This window comes from Podarcis pityusensis (assembly GCF_964106645.2).
Source record: "Podarcis pityusensis genome assembly, chromosome: 13".
Taxonomy (NCBI): Eukaryota; Metazoa; Chordata; class Lepidosauria; order Squamata; family Lacertidae; genus Podarcis; species Podarcis pityusensis.
The window spans coordinates 3,942,849-3,962,407 of NC_138038.1; the positions used below are offsets into that span (position 1 = coordinate 3,942,849).

General features: G+C 40.7%; 1 protein-coding gene across 8 annotated transcripts; it reads right to left on the reverse strand.

The window, feature by feature from the left end:
- Nucleotides 1–3: 3 nt before the first annotated feature.
- Nucleotides 4–19,531, reverse strand: BRD9 (bromodomain containing 9). 8 transcript variants are annotated; one of them, XM_080976742.1, is made up of 17 exons: nt 19,368–19,531; nt 18,096–18,316; nt 16,649–16,781; nt 16,239–16,296; nt 15,511–15,623; nt 14,627–14,733; nt 13,278–13,453; nt 10,830–10,962; nt 9,386–9,461; nt 7,672–7,767; nt 6,897–7,029; nt 6,445–6,556; nt 4,488–4,526; nt 3,961–4,032; nt 1,895–1,997; nt 1,537–1,704; nt 4–845 (listed from the first exon to the last, which is right to left on the reverse strand). In XM_080976742.1, the coding sequence occupies exons 1-17, from the start codon at nt 19,480–19,482 to the stop codon at nt 748–750; spliced, it is 1,953 nt and encodes a 650-aa protein (XP_080832868.1). In that variant the 5' UTR covers nt 19,483–19,531; the 3' UTR covers nt 4–747. The 8 variants fall into 8 exon arrangements, with proteins under 8 accessions (XP_080832868.1, XP_080832872.1, XP_080832867.1 ...); XM_080976746.1 differs by having other exon boundaries at nt 13,278–13,390; nt 16,239–16,299; XM_080976741.1 differs by having other exon boundaries at nt 16,239–16,299.
- Nucleotides 19,532–19,559: the final 28 nt, after the last annotated feature.

Below are 19,559 nucleotides of genomic sequence, written 5' to 3' on the forward strand. Positions count from 1 at the left end.
CAATTGCATTGATGAGTTTTATTCATATTTACAATATTGTTAATGAACAACAAAATGATTCTAGTTTATCCATAATATAAATTGTTTTAAAAAAGTCATTTAGTGTCAAATTTCAAATTCTTCATTTAAAATTTAAAACGTGTTAAAAATCTGGATAATTTGGCAAGGGCTGAACTTTTTAAGCTGTAAATCTTCAATATTACTATCGAGGATCTGGACTGTATATAACTTTTAATCTGGCCATCTTTGCAGTGGGCAACTGGAGGAAGAGAAGGAGAAAATACAAAGACAACCACGGTTCTGAAATGTCTGGGTGATGTCTAAAGTCAGTCATAGAGCAGAGCCACCTTGGTATTAATCGGTCTCTGTGACTAACACTGTATCACCACTGGAAAAAATGCTCCTCCTATACGGCCATAGCGGCACACTAAATAAAAAACTTTTTAACAATTGACAGCATGATAAACAGCTGGTTAGCATTTTTTAAAATATAAATAAGGTATCTTAAATACGTAATTTGAGATTGCTTCTTCAGATCTATTGTACACACCTAAAATACCGTATGAGATGGTCCAAATACCATGATATATAAACCCAAGTAATATTTACAAATATGCACGAGCATTATTATTTAGCAATCTTCATACAAAATAAAAAGGGCAAATAGAAATGCATGCTATTCGACAAAACTACATAAATTGTTTACACAGTATAAAAAGCACAAAATAAATAAAAATATATGCAAGATTAATTATTGGCATTTGTAGGTTCTGGAGACTGAAGAAATTCATAGGGGTCATGGACCATATCTTGTTGTTCTCCTACACTTAAGTGAGAAGGGCTTCCTGTGGAAAGCAAGGAGAGGGCCAGAAAGGATAAATTAACAAGTTTGAACAGTTCCATACACTCAGGAAATATATTCACAGTGCAATTTTATGCAAGTTAAAAGAGTTCAGTTAAATAGGTAAATGATTATAGTTGGTGGGTTTTAATCATGTTCTCCATCAATGATTTTAGAAAAGTCAACTTTTCATTACTTTTGTGGCAAAACCCCGCACCCAGCCTATCTACTTAGTCCCTTCTATTAGAAGTGTGATTGATGTTGGGTATGAGCAGACACTTCCTGCGGTGGCCCTGAGACTTGGAACGAAAACATGTGTGAATTTCATGTTCTCATAACATGAAATCCATCTTTGTAAAATTGCTTTTGGGCTGTTTTATACTGCAAATAGTTTTTACGGCTGTTTAATTACTTGCCATGTTTTCTAATAGTCATTGAAAGGTCAAATGTATTCAAACAGAGGATTTTAAATTTGCAATTTTAAGTAGAAATAAATCACAGCAATGGTCCTATCTATCAACCTATTTGTATTTGCATCCTGCCCTCCCAAGACCTTATGGGGCAATCTCATCACCACTGTAATTATGTGATTGTGAATACTGTCAATGCAGTCGTATCTTGGGCATCTCACAAACTATTCAATTTTAAGTGGGACTGAGAAGGCTCAGGAGCTCATGTTGTTCAACCAGATTTACCTAGGTGGTGTTGATCCCTTTCAGAAGCATTGGAGAGGGAGCTGAGGTTGGAGGACGGTCTGGATCCTACTCTGTCAGCCTGAGCCTCATGAAGGTCCTGCAGTAATTTGGTGGTTTCATCCAAGTGTAAATGATTGTCCTCATGATCAAGCTCCTTCTTTACTTTACCTGAGAAAAACAAAGCATCATTCAGTGCACGCTAGATTTTTGAATAAATGATTTAACAAAAGGGTGGCAATCTGTGGCAAAACCATGTTAGACTAGGCCTAGAATAAAATTTGATTGATGGACCAAACTACATATAATATACTACTGAATCATTCTTTCAACACTGAACTACTCTTAAGAACATGCTTACCCAATGAACTCAACATGGATATATCAAGGGACACGTCTGAATATGGCTTCATAGACAAAAAATCCAAAACGGAACTAGTATTGTCTCCAATGGCTTCCCCAACCTGAAAAAAGAAGAGAAAAATGACAGCTACACAACGTAAGTAACTGTTTACATAGGGCTGCTACAGACATGACTCCCCTCTCCAGTAGAAGCACATTATCAAGCAAGGCTAAGTGCACCCTTCATGACTTTCACTGGGAAGTCAAATGGGCAAACACTGGTGACCATGTTGAAAACGTGTACTGCATGGAGGAGAAAATCTTAATTTTTACATTTAATCCTGGCAGCATTCCAAAAAGGATTCACTGCTATCACCCAATACCATTGTTTACTGGTTTAAGAAGGAACTCCTAGGATTATCCTCACATCAAAAAGGAGGTTGTGGAACTGGGAAAGGTTCAGAAAAAGACAACTAAAATGATGAAGGGGATGGAACGTCTCATCTATGATGAACTGTTATAACATTGGGGGCTTTTTATTTTAGAGAAAGAGGGCAGAGAAAAGTGTTTCTTCCTTTCTCATGACACTAGAGTTTGTTAACATCCAAGGAAGCTGAATAGTGAAAGATTCAAGACAGACAAAAGAAAGTGCTCAGACAGTGCATAGTTAAACTATAGAATTTACTCCCACAGGACATAGTGATGGCCACCATCTTGGATGGATTTGAAAGAGGATTAGACAAGAGGATGCAAAGAAGTCTGCTTCTGAATGCTGATGGCTGGGAATCACAGGTGGAGAGAGTGGTGGTTACAAGGGCTACAAGGGACGCGAGTGGCGCTGTGGGTTAAACCACAGAGCCTGGGACCTGCCGATCAGAAGGTTGGCTCACCACGATGGGGTGAGCTCCCGTTGCTCGGTCCCTGCTCTCGCCAATCTAAGAGTTTGAAAGCACATCAAAGTGCAAGTAGATGAATAGGTACCGCTCTGGCGGGAAGGTAAACGGCGTTTCCGTGCGCTGCTCTGGTCTGCCAGAAGCGGCTTAGTCATGCTGGCCACATGACCTGGAAGCTGTACGCTGGCTTCCTCGGCCAATAAAGCGAGATGAATGCCGCAACCTCAGTCGGCCACGACTGCACCTAATGGTCAGGGGTCCCTTTACCTTTACCTTTCAAGGGCTAGGAGGAAACACAACTATGATCCCTGGGCTTAGCGTTAGATTTGAACGAGGGATTGTGCTTTGTTTTGCTCAAACAAAGCATAATTGCTTTGTTTGCTTGAAGCAAAACTAACCACAATTCATAATGGCCAACATTCTTCAGTTCAAGGCTGCATTTCCTCATTACAAACTCAAATGCCAAAAGTGTGCAAGCCCAAAAAGCAGGTGAGGCTATATTTTCCCCACTTAGCTTAATTTAGTAGGCACCTGTGTATTCTGGATGTTACCTGCCGCCCCTCCTCCAGTTAGCAGTCATCATAATGAATGAAAATTAATATTGTGATAAAGATCAAATAAGTTAATAAGCAGAGCACCCTCTCCCAACATGATTTACTAATGCCTTTTTGCATGGTTTGTAATATGATAAACTGAAATAAACAATTACTTAATCGTGACAGCAGCAACCACGTCAAGTGGCTTTTTAAAGATCACCCACAAACTGATGTAAAGATCTAACAATGCTCTCCAAGATTTGGATGTGGACATTTCAGGCTGTTCAGCTGCGTGCTAACTTACAGGAAGCAATAAAGGGAGAGGCAGGAGAAGCATGGCTCTGATCAAACACAAGCCCTTACGGTGGTACCAGAGTTTTCCAATGAAACCTTAAATCTGCCCAAAGGAGCAAGGGCGCAGCAGGACAGAGGCAGAAGTTGCAGCAGACAGGGACACCACCACGGATGCGGCTGCAGTCGGCCCGCCACCTTCGTCTGATCAACTTCTCCAACCACGTATCCCTGCAGATTCCACACTGCCAAATTTGGTACAGCCATAAAAAAGCTTTGGGGGGGGGGGCAGGGGCTGGATTAGGCCTGTGGTCTGGTGGTTCACTAGGCCATTTACAAGGCACAGACTAAACAAGAAATCTTACCATACTCTGCTTGGAGGCATCTGGGCAAGTATTGCGCAATTTGTGTTCTTCTTTTATGAGGACTGGTGGAACCTTAAACATCAAAGCACATCCAGACTGTTGGCAATTTACAATCTATATTCATTTTCCATTTGACATCTTTTATTTTACACCACCAACGAAGTAACAAGAAAATGTCAGCTTTCAATATGGATTATTTTTTCCTTTGGTACTTAAAAACAAATAAATACAAAATGAAAGGAAACAGAAAACAGTACAGAAAACCCAATTTAAACAAATCTTGAGGTTTCTGAAATATCTCAATTATAGTGATTCTATGATTTATGGAACACACTGATTGCAATTCTTATTTCTGTATTTACTGTAGAATAAGAGAATTGTAATGCACCCAGTCTAATCCCATGCAACGCAGGAATATCAACTAAAGCATATTTCAATCATATTCCCAGGGCGGTTTCCAAAAAAAAAAGCACACTATTACATATGAACATGAAGGCTGGTTAAAAATAAAATGCAATAGGACTTACTTTGACTTCATCTGGTGGCTTCACTGGAATGTTTCTCCTCTGAAAACCAGAACATTAAAATTGTTCATTTTTCCTGTTTCTTTTTTTGAGTAAAACACACTAATGGTTTTATGTGAACAAGCAGTGAACTGGTGCATGATGTTCAAAAGTTCCCATGACTCTTCTAGACCAATCTTGTTGCCACACTGTGGACAAAACAAGCCAGAGCCTGCCTTGCTGTGCTGCCTGCACCCAGGTTTGTTTTATTCAAACCAACCACGAGAACTGAAGAACAAACCTTGGTTACCGCTGGCGGGTTTTTCCACATGAAATAAACCATGAGCCTTGGTCAACCCAACAACCTAGATTCTGGCTTGTTTTGTCTGTGATTTTGAAGAAGCAAGGAGGAAGTGGCATGGGAACATCTGAGCTGTGTACACCAGCACTTTAAACAGTGGTTTAATGCAATGTGCAAACCAGGCCAATGAGAGAGACATCTGCAGAATAAACTGTGTTTCTCTTGAATCAGTCATAATTTGGATTTACTTTCAAACTAGAAATATAGGACAGTGAAGAAAGAAGATAGGGACAAAACCTTGCTTCTTTTGAGTCTGGACTAATACAGACCAACTTTTTTTTTTTTTAACACAACAAGCTTTGAGGATCTTCAAACAAAACAGAGAGCGGAGTTATTGTTCTTTAGTTTATTTGAAGTGTTTATACCCCTCCTTTCCAGTGATCAGTGTCCATCAGGAAGCAGTTATGGGTGAGATCCAGTGTCATGCCAGCATACGCAAGGGAAATTCTGTTTCCACTACTTCCCAACCCCCCAATCTGCTCTGGAGGGTTCCCCAACCATGGTAGGAAGTGTTTTGGGACTGTCTGGCAGAGACAGTGCTTGTAGGCTCTGCTGGGCTCAGGAGTTTTCAACCAGCCAGAGCCCCTCTCATACACCGCCAAGCAGCGTTTGGAAGCAGTTCGTTATGCTGATGGGGGCTGCTCCCGGCACAAAATGGCAGAGTTTCATTGTTCAGATTGCTCTGCAGCTCATTCTGCTCCGTTATGAGCTTGTTGAATTAAGGTGCTGGAACTTGCATCAGCTGAAGAGGAATGCAGTAGGCTAAGTCAGCAAGGTGAAGAAGTAATTTTTAATAAATAATTTCAAACACTTTTTGCTGATGTTCACCATATGGTTTCTATTATCCCATGAGCCTCTGAGAAACAGAGAGACACAAAGGAAAAAAAGGGGGAACTGGAATGGACATGTCAGAACTAGACCAAATCCAAGGGAGTGAAGGACTGCTCTAAGTCCTGAAAAGACAGGATTATCCCATTATTAAAGCTAAGCAACAAAACTAATATGCAAGTCACATTTGGTTGTGATGCCTTGGTTACTGTAGAAAAGGTGTGTATCACTGTTAGCCAGGAATTAAGAAAGGCATTCTGAACAGGGAGAGGCCTGCTGAACCTTTGGAGTTTGTAGACAATATATATGGTTGCAATGTTTTTACCAATTAAAGGTATTCCACATGACTGAAAAAATGTGCTTCATTAAATGCAACTCTGTTTTATGATAAGATATTCATCTTTTCGCTCTTTCCTTCCAGCCCCACACCTGTCTCAGGTGATAGAATTAGGAAGAAAAAGGACAGGCATAGAGGACTCCCTTGGCTTGCAGTTCCTTGTTTGCAAGGAAGAAGTACAACTAATCAACCCTGCCACTTTTATTATTTTATAGCCTCTCTATGCTAGATCTGAAGGGGACTGTTTGTCAAGACAAGGATTTGTGTAAGGTGTTCAAACAGTGTGGCCATATTCATGAGTTCCAGAAAAGGCTTTATGGGTTTCAGGGGCTGCCACTGACCAATTCTACTGTACATAATTTGAAGATTTTAATAAAAATACTTTGAAGGGGAAACTACTGATCCCACACTAACTGTGTTAAAACTGGTTGCATCTCTGCATAATGCAGACCTACCTGCTTTAGCTGATAAATAATTTTGGAATGATCTCCACCAGTGATTTGATCCAACAAGTCATCCACTATTTTTTTGCTGTAAATTCCAGAATCCTTCACAAATTCCTGCAAACTAGAAGATTTGTGACATAAGACCAGCAGTTCAGTCGGCTGCATATATACTTTTAAATTAAATGTAAACACTGCAAAAAGCAAAACACATTTTGGTTTTGAAAAGCTGTCTTCCGTGGTTCTTCAAAAAAGTTGTCACCCTGATGGAATTTGAAGCTACAAATTTTTGTATGCCATTTATTCCCGCTTCCACGTGAACTATTGTTCTTCTTTGTATATCCTAATCTTAAGCTTCTGTGCTGGTGTAGTGGTCTGTGGCACCAAGATGGAATGACAGACAAAAGTAAACAAGCAATTAATATAATTATATAAGAGTTCAATGTGCACGACAACTTCTTTACCTTAGGGCACACTGGATCCCAGTTTCATCTCCATATGCTGAATACAGCAGTTCCATCTCATCTGCTTTCAGATCATGAAAAATAGAATGGGGCTGCATCGAAAGTGCTGTATTAGCACTTGAAAGGAACGTGACTGGAAATATAAGAAAAACGTGTTTGAAATCCTCTTCTCAGCCTCGTCCCCTCCCAAACCCAACTGCATTTCTTAGGATTTGTTTACAGATCCATGTACATCTCTTGATAATGCATGTGCGAATCAGCTATCGTAGGTCAGACACCACAAACAGAATTGTAAAAATCACCCAGCTTTGACAATCATATATTGGCGTATTAAATTGAGATACAAACAAACTTAATTGTTTGTCTTCACTCTTCCCTTTGCAGTGTGAGGAGGCAAACCAGGAAGCCTCTAAATTAACCATGGTTTTCTATTAAGCCTCAGCTGGAAAATTACAGTTTCCAGCTTCGGAACAAGCCAAGATCGTAAAAAAAAATGTGGTTTAATATTCTCCTGGTTCAGAGAAAACAAGGAACAACATTTAATTAGAGACTTCTGGTTAAACCAAAGTATGAGTGTCCAAACATGGCCAATTACTTCTCCCAACATGATTTTTTTTTTACTTGTTTGGTTTAGATATACAGTCAACTAATCAAGTTCTGAAAACAACTAGTTAACTGAAATCACCTTCTTAATACTATTCGGTTCTGAATGAATGGTTTAATAGCAGGACAAATGTTTAATCCTGAAGACATAATATTTAGTTGCCTTAACTACCTTTGTGCCTTCTTTCATCTTTGAAGCCCAGGGCTGTGAAACCAGGTAATAACTTGCTTGACAAAGAACTCAGATCCACTGGATGGGTTTCCTCCTCTGTATTAAAAGGAAATGTGCATTACATTTATTTATGTAACTAATTTCTATCCTGCTTTTTAGGACACTATGTTGAAAAGGCAATGAAAAACACAAAATAATAATTATAATTAAGATAACAATCCATTTTATTATATGAGACACGCCCATGGTTGCCACAAAGACCAAGGCATCATGAACCACATGGTTGATTTGGCATGGATCTTAAAGTCCCTTCAACACATTTTACAAACCTCTAAAATCAATATCAGGAACACATATAGATAATATTCCTGAGTATGGATTTTTTTTTATCACACTCAGCATTTATTATGTATTTTAGTTCATACACTATACATATGTATAAGCAGACAAACACAAGTCAAGTTCCTCACTGATGTGCATTTTTTTTCTTCAGCTGAGTAATAGTAAGGCATGAGATGGAGTCATTCCACTACAATACATGCAGCCCTCTGGACTTTATTGCAATTTCAGCCTCTAGTTTATTTGGCTGTGGAGCAGGCACCAGCAAACAGGGAGCGGCAAAGAGGAATACAGATCTTTTTCTACACCATTGCCCAGACCATTGGGTCTTTTTCCTTCTGTCCAAGAATGTCTTACAGCCCACCTGTTGTATCACAGACTGGCAATTCATGTTTTAATTAAGCAGATGAAGATCAGGTCAAAAAAGTAGAAGATGCATTTATGCTAATTCAAATAAGAGTTTAGAGGAACATCACAGGTATCCAGTCAACAATAAGATTCCTTAGTCCTTTTTTAGACACTACTGACAAATGAAGCTTCATTTTGAAGCTACCGTATTTTTCGCCCTATAGGACGCACTTTTCCCCCTCCAAAAATGAAGGGGAAATGTATGTGTGTTCTATGGGGCGAATGCAGGCTTTCGCTGAAGCCTGGAGAGCGAGAGGGGTCGGTGCACCGACCCCTCTCGCGCTCCAGGCTTCAGGAAGCTCTCAGCAAGCCTTGGGAGCCCGCGGGAGTTCCCATCGGGCTCCCTAGGCTTGCGGATAGCAGCCTGTATCTCGAAGCCCGGGGCACACTGCACAACGTGCCCCGGGCTTCGGTTCCCCAACCTGGTTTGGAGGCTGGCGGCGGGCAGAAGCAGTGTGCCTTCCCGCTGTTCCCTGACCTGGTTTGGGCTTCAGGCAGATATCCGCAAGCAGTGGGAGCCCGGCGGGAAGTTGCGATGGTCTCCCAAGGCTTGCGGAGAGCTGCCTGTTCTGTGGGCTGGGGTCAGGGGAAGCTCGGGCTTCCCCCGCCCCCGCGCCGGGGGGGGGGGGATAAAATTGTTTTTCTTTATTTCCCCCCTCCAAAACTAGGTGCGTCCTACAGGGTGAAAAATACGGTATTTGTAGTATTAGCCATAAACCTTCAACCGTGTCTGTATTAGACATTCATTTTAGCTTACGATGAGTTGCAAAGTGTATTTCAGAATACACATCTTACTGTACTGTTGCAAACATTTCAACGCATATCATTACTGCTTCATATTTGTTTGGGTTGTTCAATCTAAGATGAAAGAACTTCAGAGCAAATTTAAAAAGAGAACCTAGCCATGCAGCAATAAAAGCATACCTACAACTTTAAACAAAGCTTGCAAAAGTTACACAACAATTACCTTCTGCTTCTGGATCAGATGGATTGAGTACGCTGAAGACCAAAGACCCATCACCATTCTTTTTCAGGTAGCCTATCTGTACTTAAAAAATATGGCAGAAATAGAAATTATTTTTACGTTCACCAATCAAAAGGAAGCACCTATCCAGATTTTAAAACGTCAGATCCTAACAGTTTGTCTGCGCTACTGAGATCTACAACATTAGCACTGCCTCTTTTGATAGCATGTTCCAGAGCTTTGGTGACAACTGAACCTTATCTCCTTAACGCCTTTATTCTCTACTTTATTCACCTATGTTTGCTGTGCAGAGCCTATGCACAGCTGTGGTGCTTAAGACAGAGTGCAGCCTCCCCCTGGGCCACTCAACACTCACATGCTGGATGTGTGCCTGGAATGGGAGTTTACAGGTGCATAATCCAGTATGAATAAGCACCTTTGAAAAAGCTGCATCATCTTTAGCCTGTTTTCATAAGCGTGTTCAGAGCATTAGTGCTTTTAATATAAACACCTGAATTGTTTAATATGCTAGATTTGATTCATCAGAAGGCTACAATCTTTTATTTTTATCTTCCCATAGTGCCATAATGGAGAACCTTATCAACTTTTGGCTGCCACAATCTGGAGTATTACATGAAGCTATTTAGTGCATTATTACTTTTATATTGTGCTTTTCTTCCAAGAAACTCAAGGTTCATACTCCTCCATCACTTATTTTATCGTCACAATGATCTCATGAGGTAGGCCAAGATGAGAGATTGTGATAGGCCCATTGATGAAGCTCTGAACCCTCACCTCCCAGGTCCTATCCTGACAGCACTCTGGATCCATTACCGGTAGTTTAAATAACTAATATTATTAACTTATTACCATTATTAACTTATTAAAAGCTCAGGGGGTGGGGGGCTTCACCAAGGCAGATACCGAGGAACAAATCCTAGGTGACACTTCATTTGTGTTATATTGAAAGTGGGGAATGGAAACTGTGCTCTGGAAATTTAACAGCCATAAAGCAATCACATGTGAAACTTAATTATTAAATTTATATACCGCCCTTCATCCAAGGATCACAGTGTAAAAACACAAAACACAGTTTAAAAGGCCAGAGATGGTTTAATCAGCCAAAGGCCTAGGTGAAGAGGAATGTTTTCACTTGGTGCCTAAAGAGATGTAATGATGGCGCCAGGTGAGCCTTCCACATATGGGGAGTCACGGACTGCAGAAAAGGTCCGTCCCCATGTTGCCACCCTCCAGACCTCTCATGGAGGCAGGCAGGCATAGGAAGAGTGCCAGGTCTGGGTCACTTCACATGGGAAGAGGCGGTCCTTGAAATATAATTAATGTATCAGATGCCACGCAAAAAATGCTTATTCAATCTGATGAGGACATTGTTTCTGGCAATGTTAAGCAGAACGAAATAATGGAAACTTGGATCAAGCGGCACGACCTTGCTGTTTGGGAGACATCGACTGATCCGGTCCCGAGCTTCATCTGCTGCATGTTCCACCAAAGCCAGAACGTGCTCTTCAGCAGTGCTGTCAGTCAGGCTGCATGCATTGCCTTCTGGTTCAAATATGCAGCTACAAACAAGTTACAAGTTGTGCAATAAATATGAAATCATGTCTACTTTTCTCCAAGTAATTTCTAGGCAACAAATTATGACGGTGAACTAATTGTGGGCATTCTCCAGGGTTAATCAGAACTTTCTTATCATTATGTGTATTAGACACAGGCTCCGCTTACCAAATACAGTGTGTTCCCAAGAAATCATTTGTTAGGTGAGGGTTCGCTTAATAAGTTCAGTTTCCACTGATTCCTACGGTAAAAATTCTAATTCATGATCTCTCTCCCTGCTCCCATAATGGTTTCTTCCATGGTTTCTTTTGCAGCCAACCAAGAGAGACATAAAGGAGAAACTGATTTGTCCAATCTCTCCCCGCACTCCATGGTTTCTGCCCCAAAATGCCTGCCACAGTAAACAAACAAGTACAGAAGGGGGCAAACTCTGGCTGTTCAGATGCCTGAATCAGCTGTGCATGTGTAGTGAGGTCTGGGCATAATGCTTTGTGTTCTGATACGTGAATGTGTAAATAGCAAGTAGGCTGAAAGCGAGACATGTGTGTACCATGTCATTTATGTACACTTTTTATAGGCATGCAAGGGATTATACAATGTACACTATTAGCCAGTGCACAGCTTTTTGTTTCAGCTTAAGAACCTAAGAATTGCATTGCTGAACCAGAAGCTCCAACTAGTCTAACTTTCAGTTTCCAACAAGGAACAGCCTGATGTTCCTCGGAAAACAAGCACAGGATAAAGGAGGTGTCCGTATCTTATTTGAGTCTGGATCCCATTACATCCTAATGAGAATTATGTCTCATTAAGCAGATTTGCTGTGGCATAAACTGCCCACTCTGTCAGATACCTTGTATATACTCCCCAGCCACCCCCCTTTCCTGCTTTTGTCTTAAGGGGTGATTGGAGATACGCATTTCTCCCAACTGCAAGGTCAATAAAAATCAGTTGTGTTGTTTACAAAAATCATTTTCTCTTCAGCCTTGTTAGAAAAATAATTTTGTTTAAGGTGTAAGTAATCTGACTTCAAATACAAGTTAATATGCTTAAATGAATATAGTACTTCAGCTTTTAAAACAGAATCCATGACCATCTTATCAAACATCAACTCAAAGAAAGATTTTCTATGTAAAAGAACCATGGGGGAAGATATCTGTCTTATGTTGGCAAGCATTAAAAATATGGTGCAATAGATGACATATTTATTGTGCTGTTCCCTATATAGGCAAATATTGTATTTGTATCTATTATTTCACTACTACTACTGGACACAAGTTCAGCAATTTAAAGTCTTGATAGCTTCAGAGAGGAGGAGAGAAAGGGAGTGAAGTCCATGCTTTATTCTCCTATATAAACCATAGACATGCTTAACTTTGGCTTGTGCTGGGAGTGGGAAGGGAATGGTTCCAGAGCATGAAGATGGTCATTTAAAAATATTGCTCTGATGGGCCAGAAAACTTCACCCACTTTGAGCTGTAGAAGGAAAGCAGTGGGCTGCAAAATATGCCTTGTAGGGCAATCATCAGTCCCCATAACACAAAAAATAGGATCTTACCCCCTTTTATAAGCCCAGGGACTGCATTAAAGAGGAGGCCACTGCTGGCTTCGGGGGAAATGGCACCACTGCCTCCCACAGCAGTCAGGTCAGCAGCAGCTACAAGACAGCCCGGGGGGAAGTTCAAGCTCAGGGAAGAATCTGCAATGTAGCCAGCATCACTGTGCACTCAGAAACATTATGGGAATTAATGGTGCTCTTGGAGGGGCAACTGGAGGGTATTGGGATCTGAGAAGACAACATCACAGAAATGGCCTCTGCTGTGTTAAGGCTGAGGCAGGGCACAATGAAATTATTAAGTGCCTCAAAAGAAAAAAAATGAGCATGTCTACTATCTTTACTGTACTTTTTGCACTGTTCTACAATCCTTAAAGAAGTGCAACTTATACTGCAACTTGTACGGTTGCCTTACAAATGAAAATCAAAACATGTCTTGTTTGGGTCACAGTAAAACGCCAGAGAAGTGAACTAAGATTCATCAACAGTTTGGGATTGGTTTATCCAAAACTAATTTGATACTCAAATACCTCAACAGCTGCCTGACATACCTCTCTCTCTCTCTCTCTCTCTCTCTCTCTCTCACACACACACACACACACACAACCTGCAACACCTTGGAAAATGTGTGGCTGCAATGGCGGAAAATATCTGTGACTGCCCAAGTACGCTGAAATCTCAGGAAACTCAAGTCTGCTTCATAGCAGCACAATTCCAATTTGTAATTAAGATGCACCAAAGAGCAAAGCATTCCATCTGTATCATTACCTAATGACTTCTTTACTTGGCTTTTTGGATTTCTTGGTAGTCTCTACGTGAACAGGAACAACTTCGGGCACAGGTTCCTCAACAGCTGGGTCTTCGTCGCCCAAAAGAGCTGCCTGCTGAGAAAAATCCATGTCCTGCATAAACGACATGCTGCGCTTCAAAGCTAACAGCCGTTCCTAGAATTAGAAAGGACAGAGCAGCAGGGACTTTACACCTTTCCCTCATAGCCAAGGTGCTATGATGATGGGATGGGATGGGAATGGCCATGGCTTTGTGCCTAAGAGCTACACCTTCAATGATGATGCAACATGATTCAGTCATGGCAGCACGACACCAGAATATCTGCAACCTAGGAAAAAAAGACCATCACCTACCTGACAAGCGGAACTTACCACAATCTTCCTGCAGAACAGGCTAGAAGCAGTAGCTCATATGATAAATCAGTTGTTTGACTGCTTTTAATATGGTACTAGTACACCTTAATGTAAAGTATACATAAATCCATCTCCTACCTTAAGTATTTCCCTTTTAATGTGTTTCTTTCTTAAATTTTAGGTGAGGAGTGAGGGGAGGGCCTGTTGTTTTCTGCTAAGAAGGGGACTAAGAGGATTTATGAATTGTATTTCATAACCATAAAACATTTCAACAATGTTTTAAAGGAAAGCATGTTTCTATACATCACCTTGATGTTTAACATGCTTGGCTTTCCAAAAGAAGATTCAGAATTTATTTATTTCTCACTTGTCAACAACTTAAGCAAGTCCAATGAACTTAAAAGGTAATATGGAAAAATTTGCTTCCATGATGGAAATTTCTGTTCAAAGTATCGAACCTGAAACCACATCTTACGAGTGTTATGTACCGTAAAAGGTGAGCGATTTAAAATGGAAATGTCCTTCTATATAACATGCTATGGGAATGTCATATTTTTGTAGGAGTGCAGAATGTGGTACTGGGCACAGAATTCAGCTTCCTCATAATTTCAGCTTTTCGTTTCTTTCTTTTTTAAAAGAGCAATGTGATTGTAAGCATTTATGCAAAAGTGTGTGGCCAATGTCTGGTGACTCTTAGAAACCCATGCAGTATCTAGTGGCGACAGGGGGTGCTTCAATATCCTACACAGCAACTTCTCCCTTTCCATACCTAGAAGCAGAATATATTATGCATTTTTCCCTAACAGTGCTTTATTTGTATAAAAGTGCAGATTTACTGCTTTTTTTTAAGCCCAGGGCATAAGAATACAGCAGCCACGTTATACAGATTAATGAAATAATCCTTCACTTTGACCCACTAGAGTAGTTTAATGTGCACATTTGGTCTCATCATGTTCACTTTCATAGCTGTCTTACTTTGCTCATCATCTTAAAGCCTGTATGGAGGATCTTCTTGGCCAGTTTGTAGTACACAGTGTCTGGTCTGTTGTATGTCATTGCGTTGTCACACATCAGCTTAAAATCTGCCTGAAAAACATGAACATGGGCATTACCATATTTTGCAGTTGTGTAGTCACAGCCATGCCAGGCCAAATTCAACAGAATGTTAAAATGAATAGTACGGTTGGTGAATATCAACCAACTATTTCTCAGGTAACTTGTAAGGGGCCCTGGTCCCTTTCGGTTTCCTAGGGCGAACAATGAAACCAGAAAAGATTAGATCACAATGTTGCTGCACTAGGACTTTCAACTAATTTAATTGATCAGGGCTTTAACATTTATGCCAAACTTTGCAGAACACCTTGCTGTTTAACACAAGGAGCTGGCTGGTTCACTGATATTCTCCCTCACAATCCGTGATCTGCTAAAACAAGTACAGCCAGTATTGTATTATGGCCTTTCAAGTGCTTGGTAAATCCTGCTTTTGTTGTCTGAGGCAGGCAATAAAAACAGGAGATTTACTGAGCCCCTTCTGCACCATCATATATGTGTACTGGGCTGTGCTTGTCTTAGTAGCTTCCACAGGCCTCTACATGTTATGCAGGGATCAATGGGCAACCCCCCCCCTCGACACCTGCACTTAAAACCACAGACTTTTGTTGTGCACAACCTGCTCTGGGGGTATCACATAAAAATTATGTGACTTTCACACTGGAATATCGGGATTGCTGCCCACTCATAGGAAATGCTAGATAGAAGCATTTCTGGAGCTATTTACATGATCTACCACCCCTATTGACCAAATATAATAATTAGCAATTCGCACTATGAAAAGTTTTATCAAATCTCTATTAATTCACCTTGAATTCTGTTACTGACTTGTACTCGTTTGCTGCAATTTTTTCTTTCATAGTGCCAAAATCCATAGGATGCTTTATTATCATGGAATATCCAGGAGCAATGGCATCCGTGACTGGAAAAGCAAAAAACCCGTGAGGATCTTTCCTATAAAAGGGAAACACATACATATAGGGAATGTTATATTTGGGGATAAAATCATGTATGTATGTGTATACATGTATGTGTGTGTATATATACACCCCCCAAACACCTATGTAAAACAAATGCCATTTTTCCATCAGTCAAGAACCACCACCTGTCTTGCTTCATTAAAAAAAGGGAGGGGGAAGCATTTTTATGTTTTTCCGTATTTGGCAAAATGTGTATTCAAAGCGATGAAGGGCAGTATAGAAAGGTATTCATAATAAAATAATAATCAGCCTGTTTTTATACAGCTTGATATCTGAAATGCATGTGACTTCAGGACTTTCTGTATTAGCAAGAAAGTCCTGAAGGATAAGTTGCATAGAAACATCTGTATATACCAACATGAGCTGGTGCTAAAAGTGAGGGGGCATAGATCCAGCACTCCAGCGCTTTAGCACGTCTATCTACACATCTTACATTATTGAGTACCGATCTTAAACTAATTAGATATTATTAAGCAGTGATGTGGGTTTTCCAGAAACACATACAACTCCCCATTTGCGTGAGGGTTGCGTTCCAGGTCATTGCGCATCATTCTTACCTCTGTAACTGGCGAAGAAAATGTTCCAACAATTGCTGAATAGGTGTGCTCTCGCTTTCTGCTATAATTCAATGTAAGGAAAAGCAAATGATCACTCCTTTGAAAGTTCCTGCCATCTGTATATCACAGCTCTAAAATGATAAAGATGCTATCGCTACAAAATAATATAACCACTATTAATCCTGGTTTTTGGCACAAGACAGTAAAACATACATTATATTCTGTGTTTGGCCTTTCTGAAAATGATAGAGGAATATTAAGGATAACACAAGAATCATATGAATTTCTATCCACATGAATAAACTGCATCCTTAACCAAAGAAGGGGCTGAGAGCAAACAAGAATCCGAGAAGTGTTTTCCTACACTATACAAATCTTTATATCAGTTTCAGATGTCACTGACAACGCACCTGGCTGTGTTCTACAGGCTCGGACTGGACGATCGGAGGGTGGCTCAACCTCTACTTTCTTTCCAGGATCAAAGTCATCTGTTTCACCCTCAGTATCACATTGTTCTTTCTCCCTTTTTCTTTTCTTCTCTTCCTGATACCAAAGAAACAGAAATGTAAAAAAGACAGTCAATATAACCTCTTCAAGTACAAATGAAAGAATAACATATTCACACAAAATCATCACTGAAATTAGTCTTTTGTGACATTAAAAATTCAGGATACTTAGCAATGGGAAAACAGACTCCAAATGCTTAGGAAAACAGGATCTTTAAAAAAAGTACATGGGTTACTTCCATTTGCATTTGTCATCCTGCTTTTATTTAGCTATTTTATTTAGCTTACTGTTTTTGTATGTACTGCAAGCCGCCCAGAGTGGCCGGGGAAACCCAGACAGATGGGCGGGGTATAAATAGTATAATTATTATTATTATTTGTTTTGTTGTTGGTTTTCAAGAGTGTGTTGGAAAATGGTTATTCAAAATTCAAAGAGCTGCTCAAGAAACAAGCAATCTACATAAAGTAGTAGCACTAAGTCATTTAGGGCTTTAAACGCTAATGTGAGCACCTTGAATTGAGTCCAGAGACAAACTAGTAACCAATGCCATGGATATGAAACAGGGGGTATAAGAATTCTAAAGGAAACCCCAGGCAGTAATCTTGCTGCTGCATTCTGGACCACTTGAATATGCCAAGTTGTCTTAAAAGAGCAGTCTCACACAGCATACCTTGCAATAATCCAATTGGCTTTTATTGGCATAAATTTAAACAGTAAAATAATAAAATCATCCAAAGTCATCCAAATACACTGATAATCCAAACACATACAATATATAAAAGACTAGATAGCCACCACTAAATAAATCAGGAAACTTTAGCTCTAGCTTTAAAGATCTCGTCTAAATACCCTGAAACAATCTTGGTAATTTCAGTAGTATCACCCCTCAACAAATATTAGATTACAGACTCTTTGTAAATCAATATTTTAAGATGTAAGGGAATCACTAGGTGATCTCTGTGAAGGGTGTGATGTATTATGTGATGTACTGTATCTGGTGGTTTCTTATTGCAGGAGCAGAATTTGTTCTGGAAGGGGATTTTGAAACCTTCTGAACAAAACAGATGAGGCGAATGCATTTCGATGAGCTTGCATAAAAACTCAGCGATGCCATGGAGTATTTAAATTATAAAAGTAATTAGGCGTTACAATGGAGTTTACTCTGTATTCTGGACTCTTAAAAATTCTCATCCTCTGCCATTGCTTCTCAAGAGTTGTAAGGAATAGCTTTAAAAGCTCTGGAGTTGCCACAAAAAAATGCATTTGTTCAAACTGATACTTACAGTTTTCATAAGGTAACGTTTTAAAGCTCTGACCAGTATCTCTGAAAATAAGTCAATGACTCATTACCTTTCTCTTCCGTCTCTCCTCATCATCAAGATGCTTTTCTTTCTCTTTGTCAGATTTCTTCTTCTTCTTCTTTTTCTTCTCCTTATGTCGCTCTCTCTCATGGTCTGATCTATCATCATAATAACTGGAATCGTGGCCTGATCCTGAAAGTTCTGTCACTTCACTTCCACCAACTTTCAACACCAACTTCAATGGCTTCTCCAAGGGCTTATCCACATAATCTAAGAGGGTGACAACAGCAGCAAATAAGTGAAAAGCAATAAATAAACAGTATCAAACTAGTGCAGCAAACATTCAGCAGGAATGCTGATCGCATAAGCCTTATTCATAGGAAGGTGTAAGAGCAGATTATGATGCTAAAAGCAGGTCTGAAGCAAATGTGCACTGATATCCTCTGTCAGGAAGAAGGTGGCACCTACCCCCCTCAACAAGCGTGTGAGAGAAAAACAACAGTATTTTAGCCACCCAAAGTGGCTAAAAGCAAGATAAAGTTTATTCATTTATTATAGCATATATGGTTTTGTGTTACATACATAAAAAGATAAAAGGTAATGGACCCCTGACAGTTAAGTCCAGCTGAAGACGACTCTGGGGTTGTGCGCTCATCTCGCTTTACAGGCTGAGAGAGCCGGTGTTTGTCCGCAGACAGTTTTTCTGGGTCATGTGGCCAGCATGACTAAGCCGCTTCTGGCGAACCAGAGCAGCGCACGGAAACGCCGTTTACCTTCCCGCTGGAGCGGTACCTATTTATCTACTTGCACTTTGACGTGCTTTCGAACTGCTAGGTGGGCAGGAGCAGGGACCGAGCAACGGGAGCTCACCCCGTCATTTATTTGTATGCCACCTTTACGGAGTTCAGATAAAAATAACATAAATATGGCATAACAAAAGTAGGCATAAACAATAAATTAAACATTAAAATACGCGAAACCAAATCGAGCGATTTCCGCATAAAACACAACAAAATGTAAAATAAAGATGCCAAAAAAACAACAGCAACAGCCCCTCCCCCCAATGGAAAACCCGACACGCTGCCCCAGCCCTGCAGCGGGGGGGGGGGTCAGGACTTGGGCTAAAAATGCAACAAATGCATAAATAATTGGGGGGGGAGAAGGAAATGGACGGCTTCCTTGCAGGCAGCTTCTGTGGCGGCTTCTGGCCCCCCTCACAGGGTTGTTGTGGGGACTGAGGAACTGGGGAGGGAGGGAGGGGGGGAGAAAGGCAATGAATAAACACATAAATCAATCCACCGCCCTCCCTTCTCCCACCCACCGTCATAGGCGGCGCCGCCGCTTCCTCCCCCCCCGGTGGCGGCGACGACGGCCGGGGCGGGCGCGGACCTCCACTCGGCCTTCTCCGCCTTGTGCTTCTTGTGCTTCTTCCCCATAATAGCCGCGACTCGAGGGCGAGAGGCGAGGGAGGCGAGGCAGGAGGAGGCGGAGGCTCCGCGCTCGGGGGGAAGGG

Coding starts and splice junctions, on each gene's coding strand:
- BRD9 (XM_080976739.1), bottom strand. CDS start 19,482: ATGGGGAAGAAGCACAAGAAGCACAAGGCGGAGAAGGCCGAGTGGAGG. Junction 14,738..15,510: donor AGTCAGTAACAGAATTCAAG/GTGAATTAATAG, acceptor CATGTTTTTCAG/GCAGATTTTAAGCTGATGTG. Junction 10,963..13,277: donor CCAAGTAAAGAAGTCATTAG/GTAATGATACAG, acceptor ACTTGTTTGTAG/CTGCATATTTGAACCAGAAG.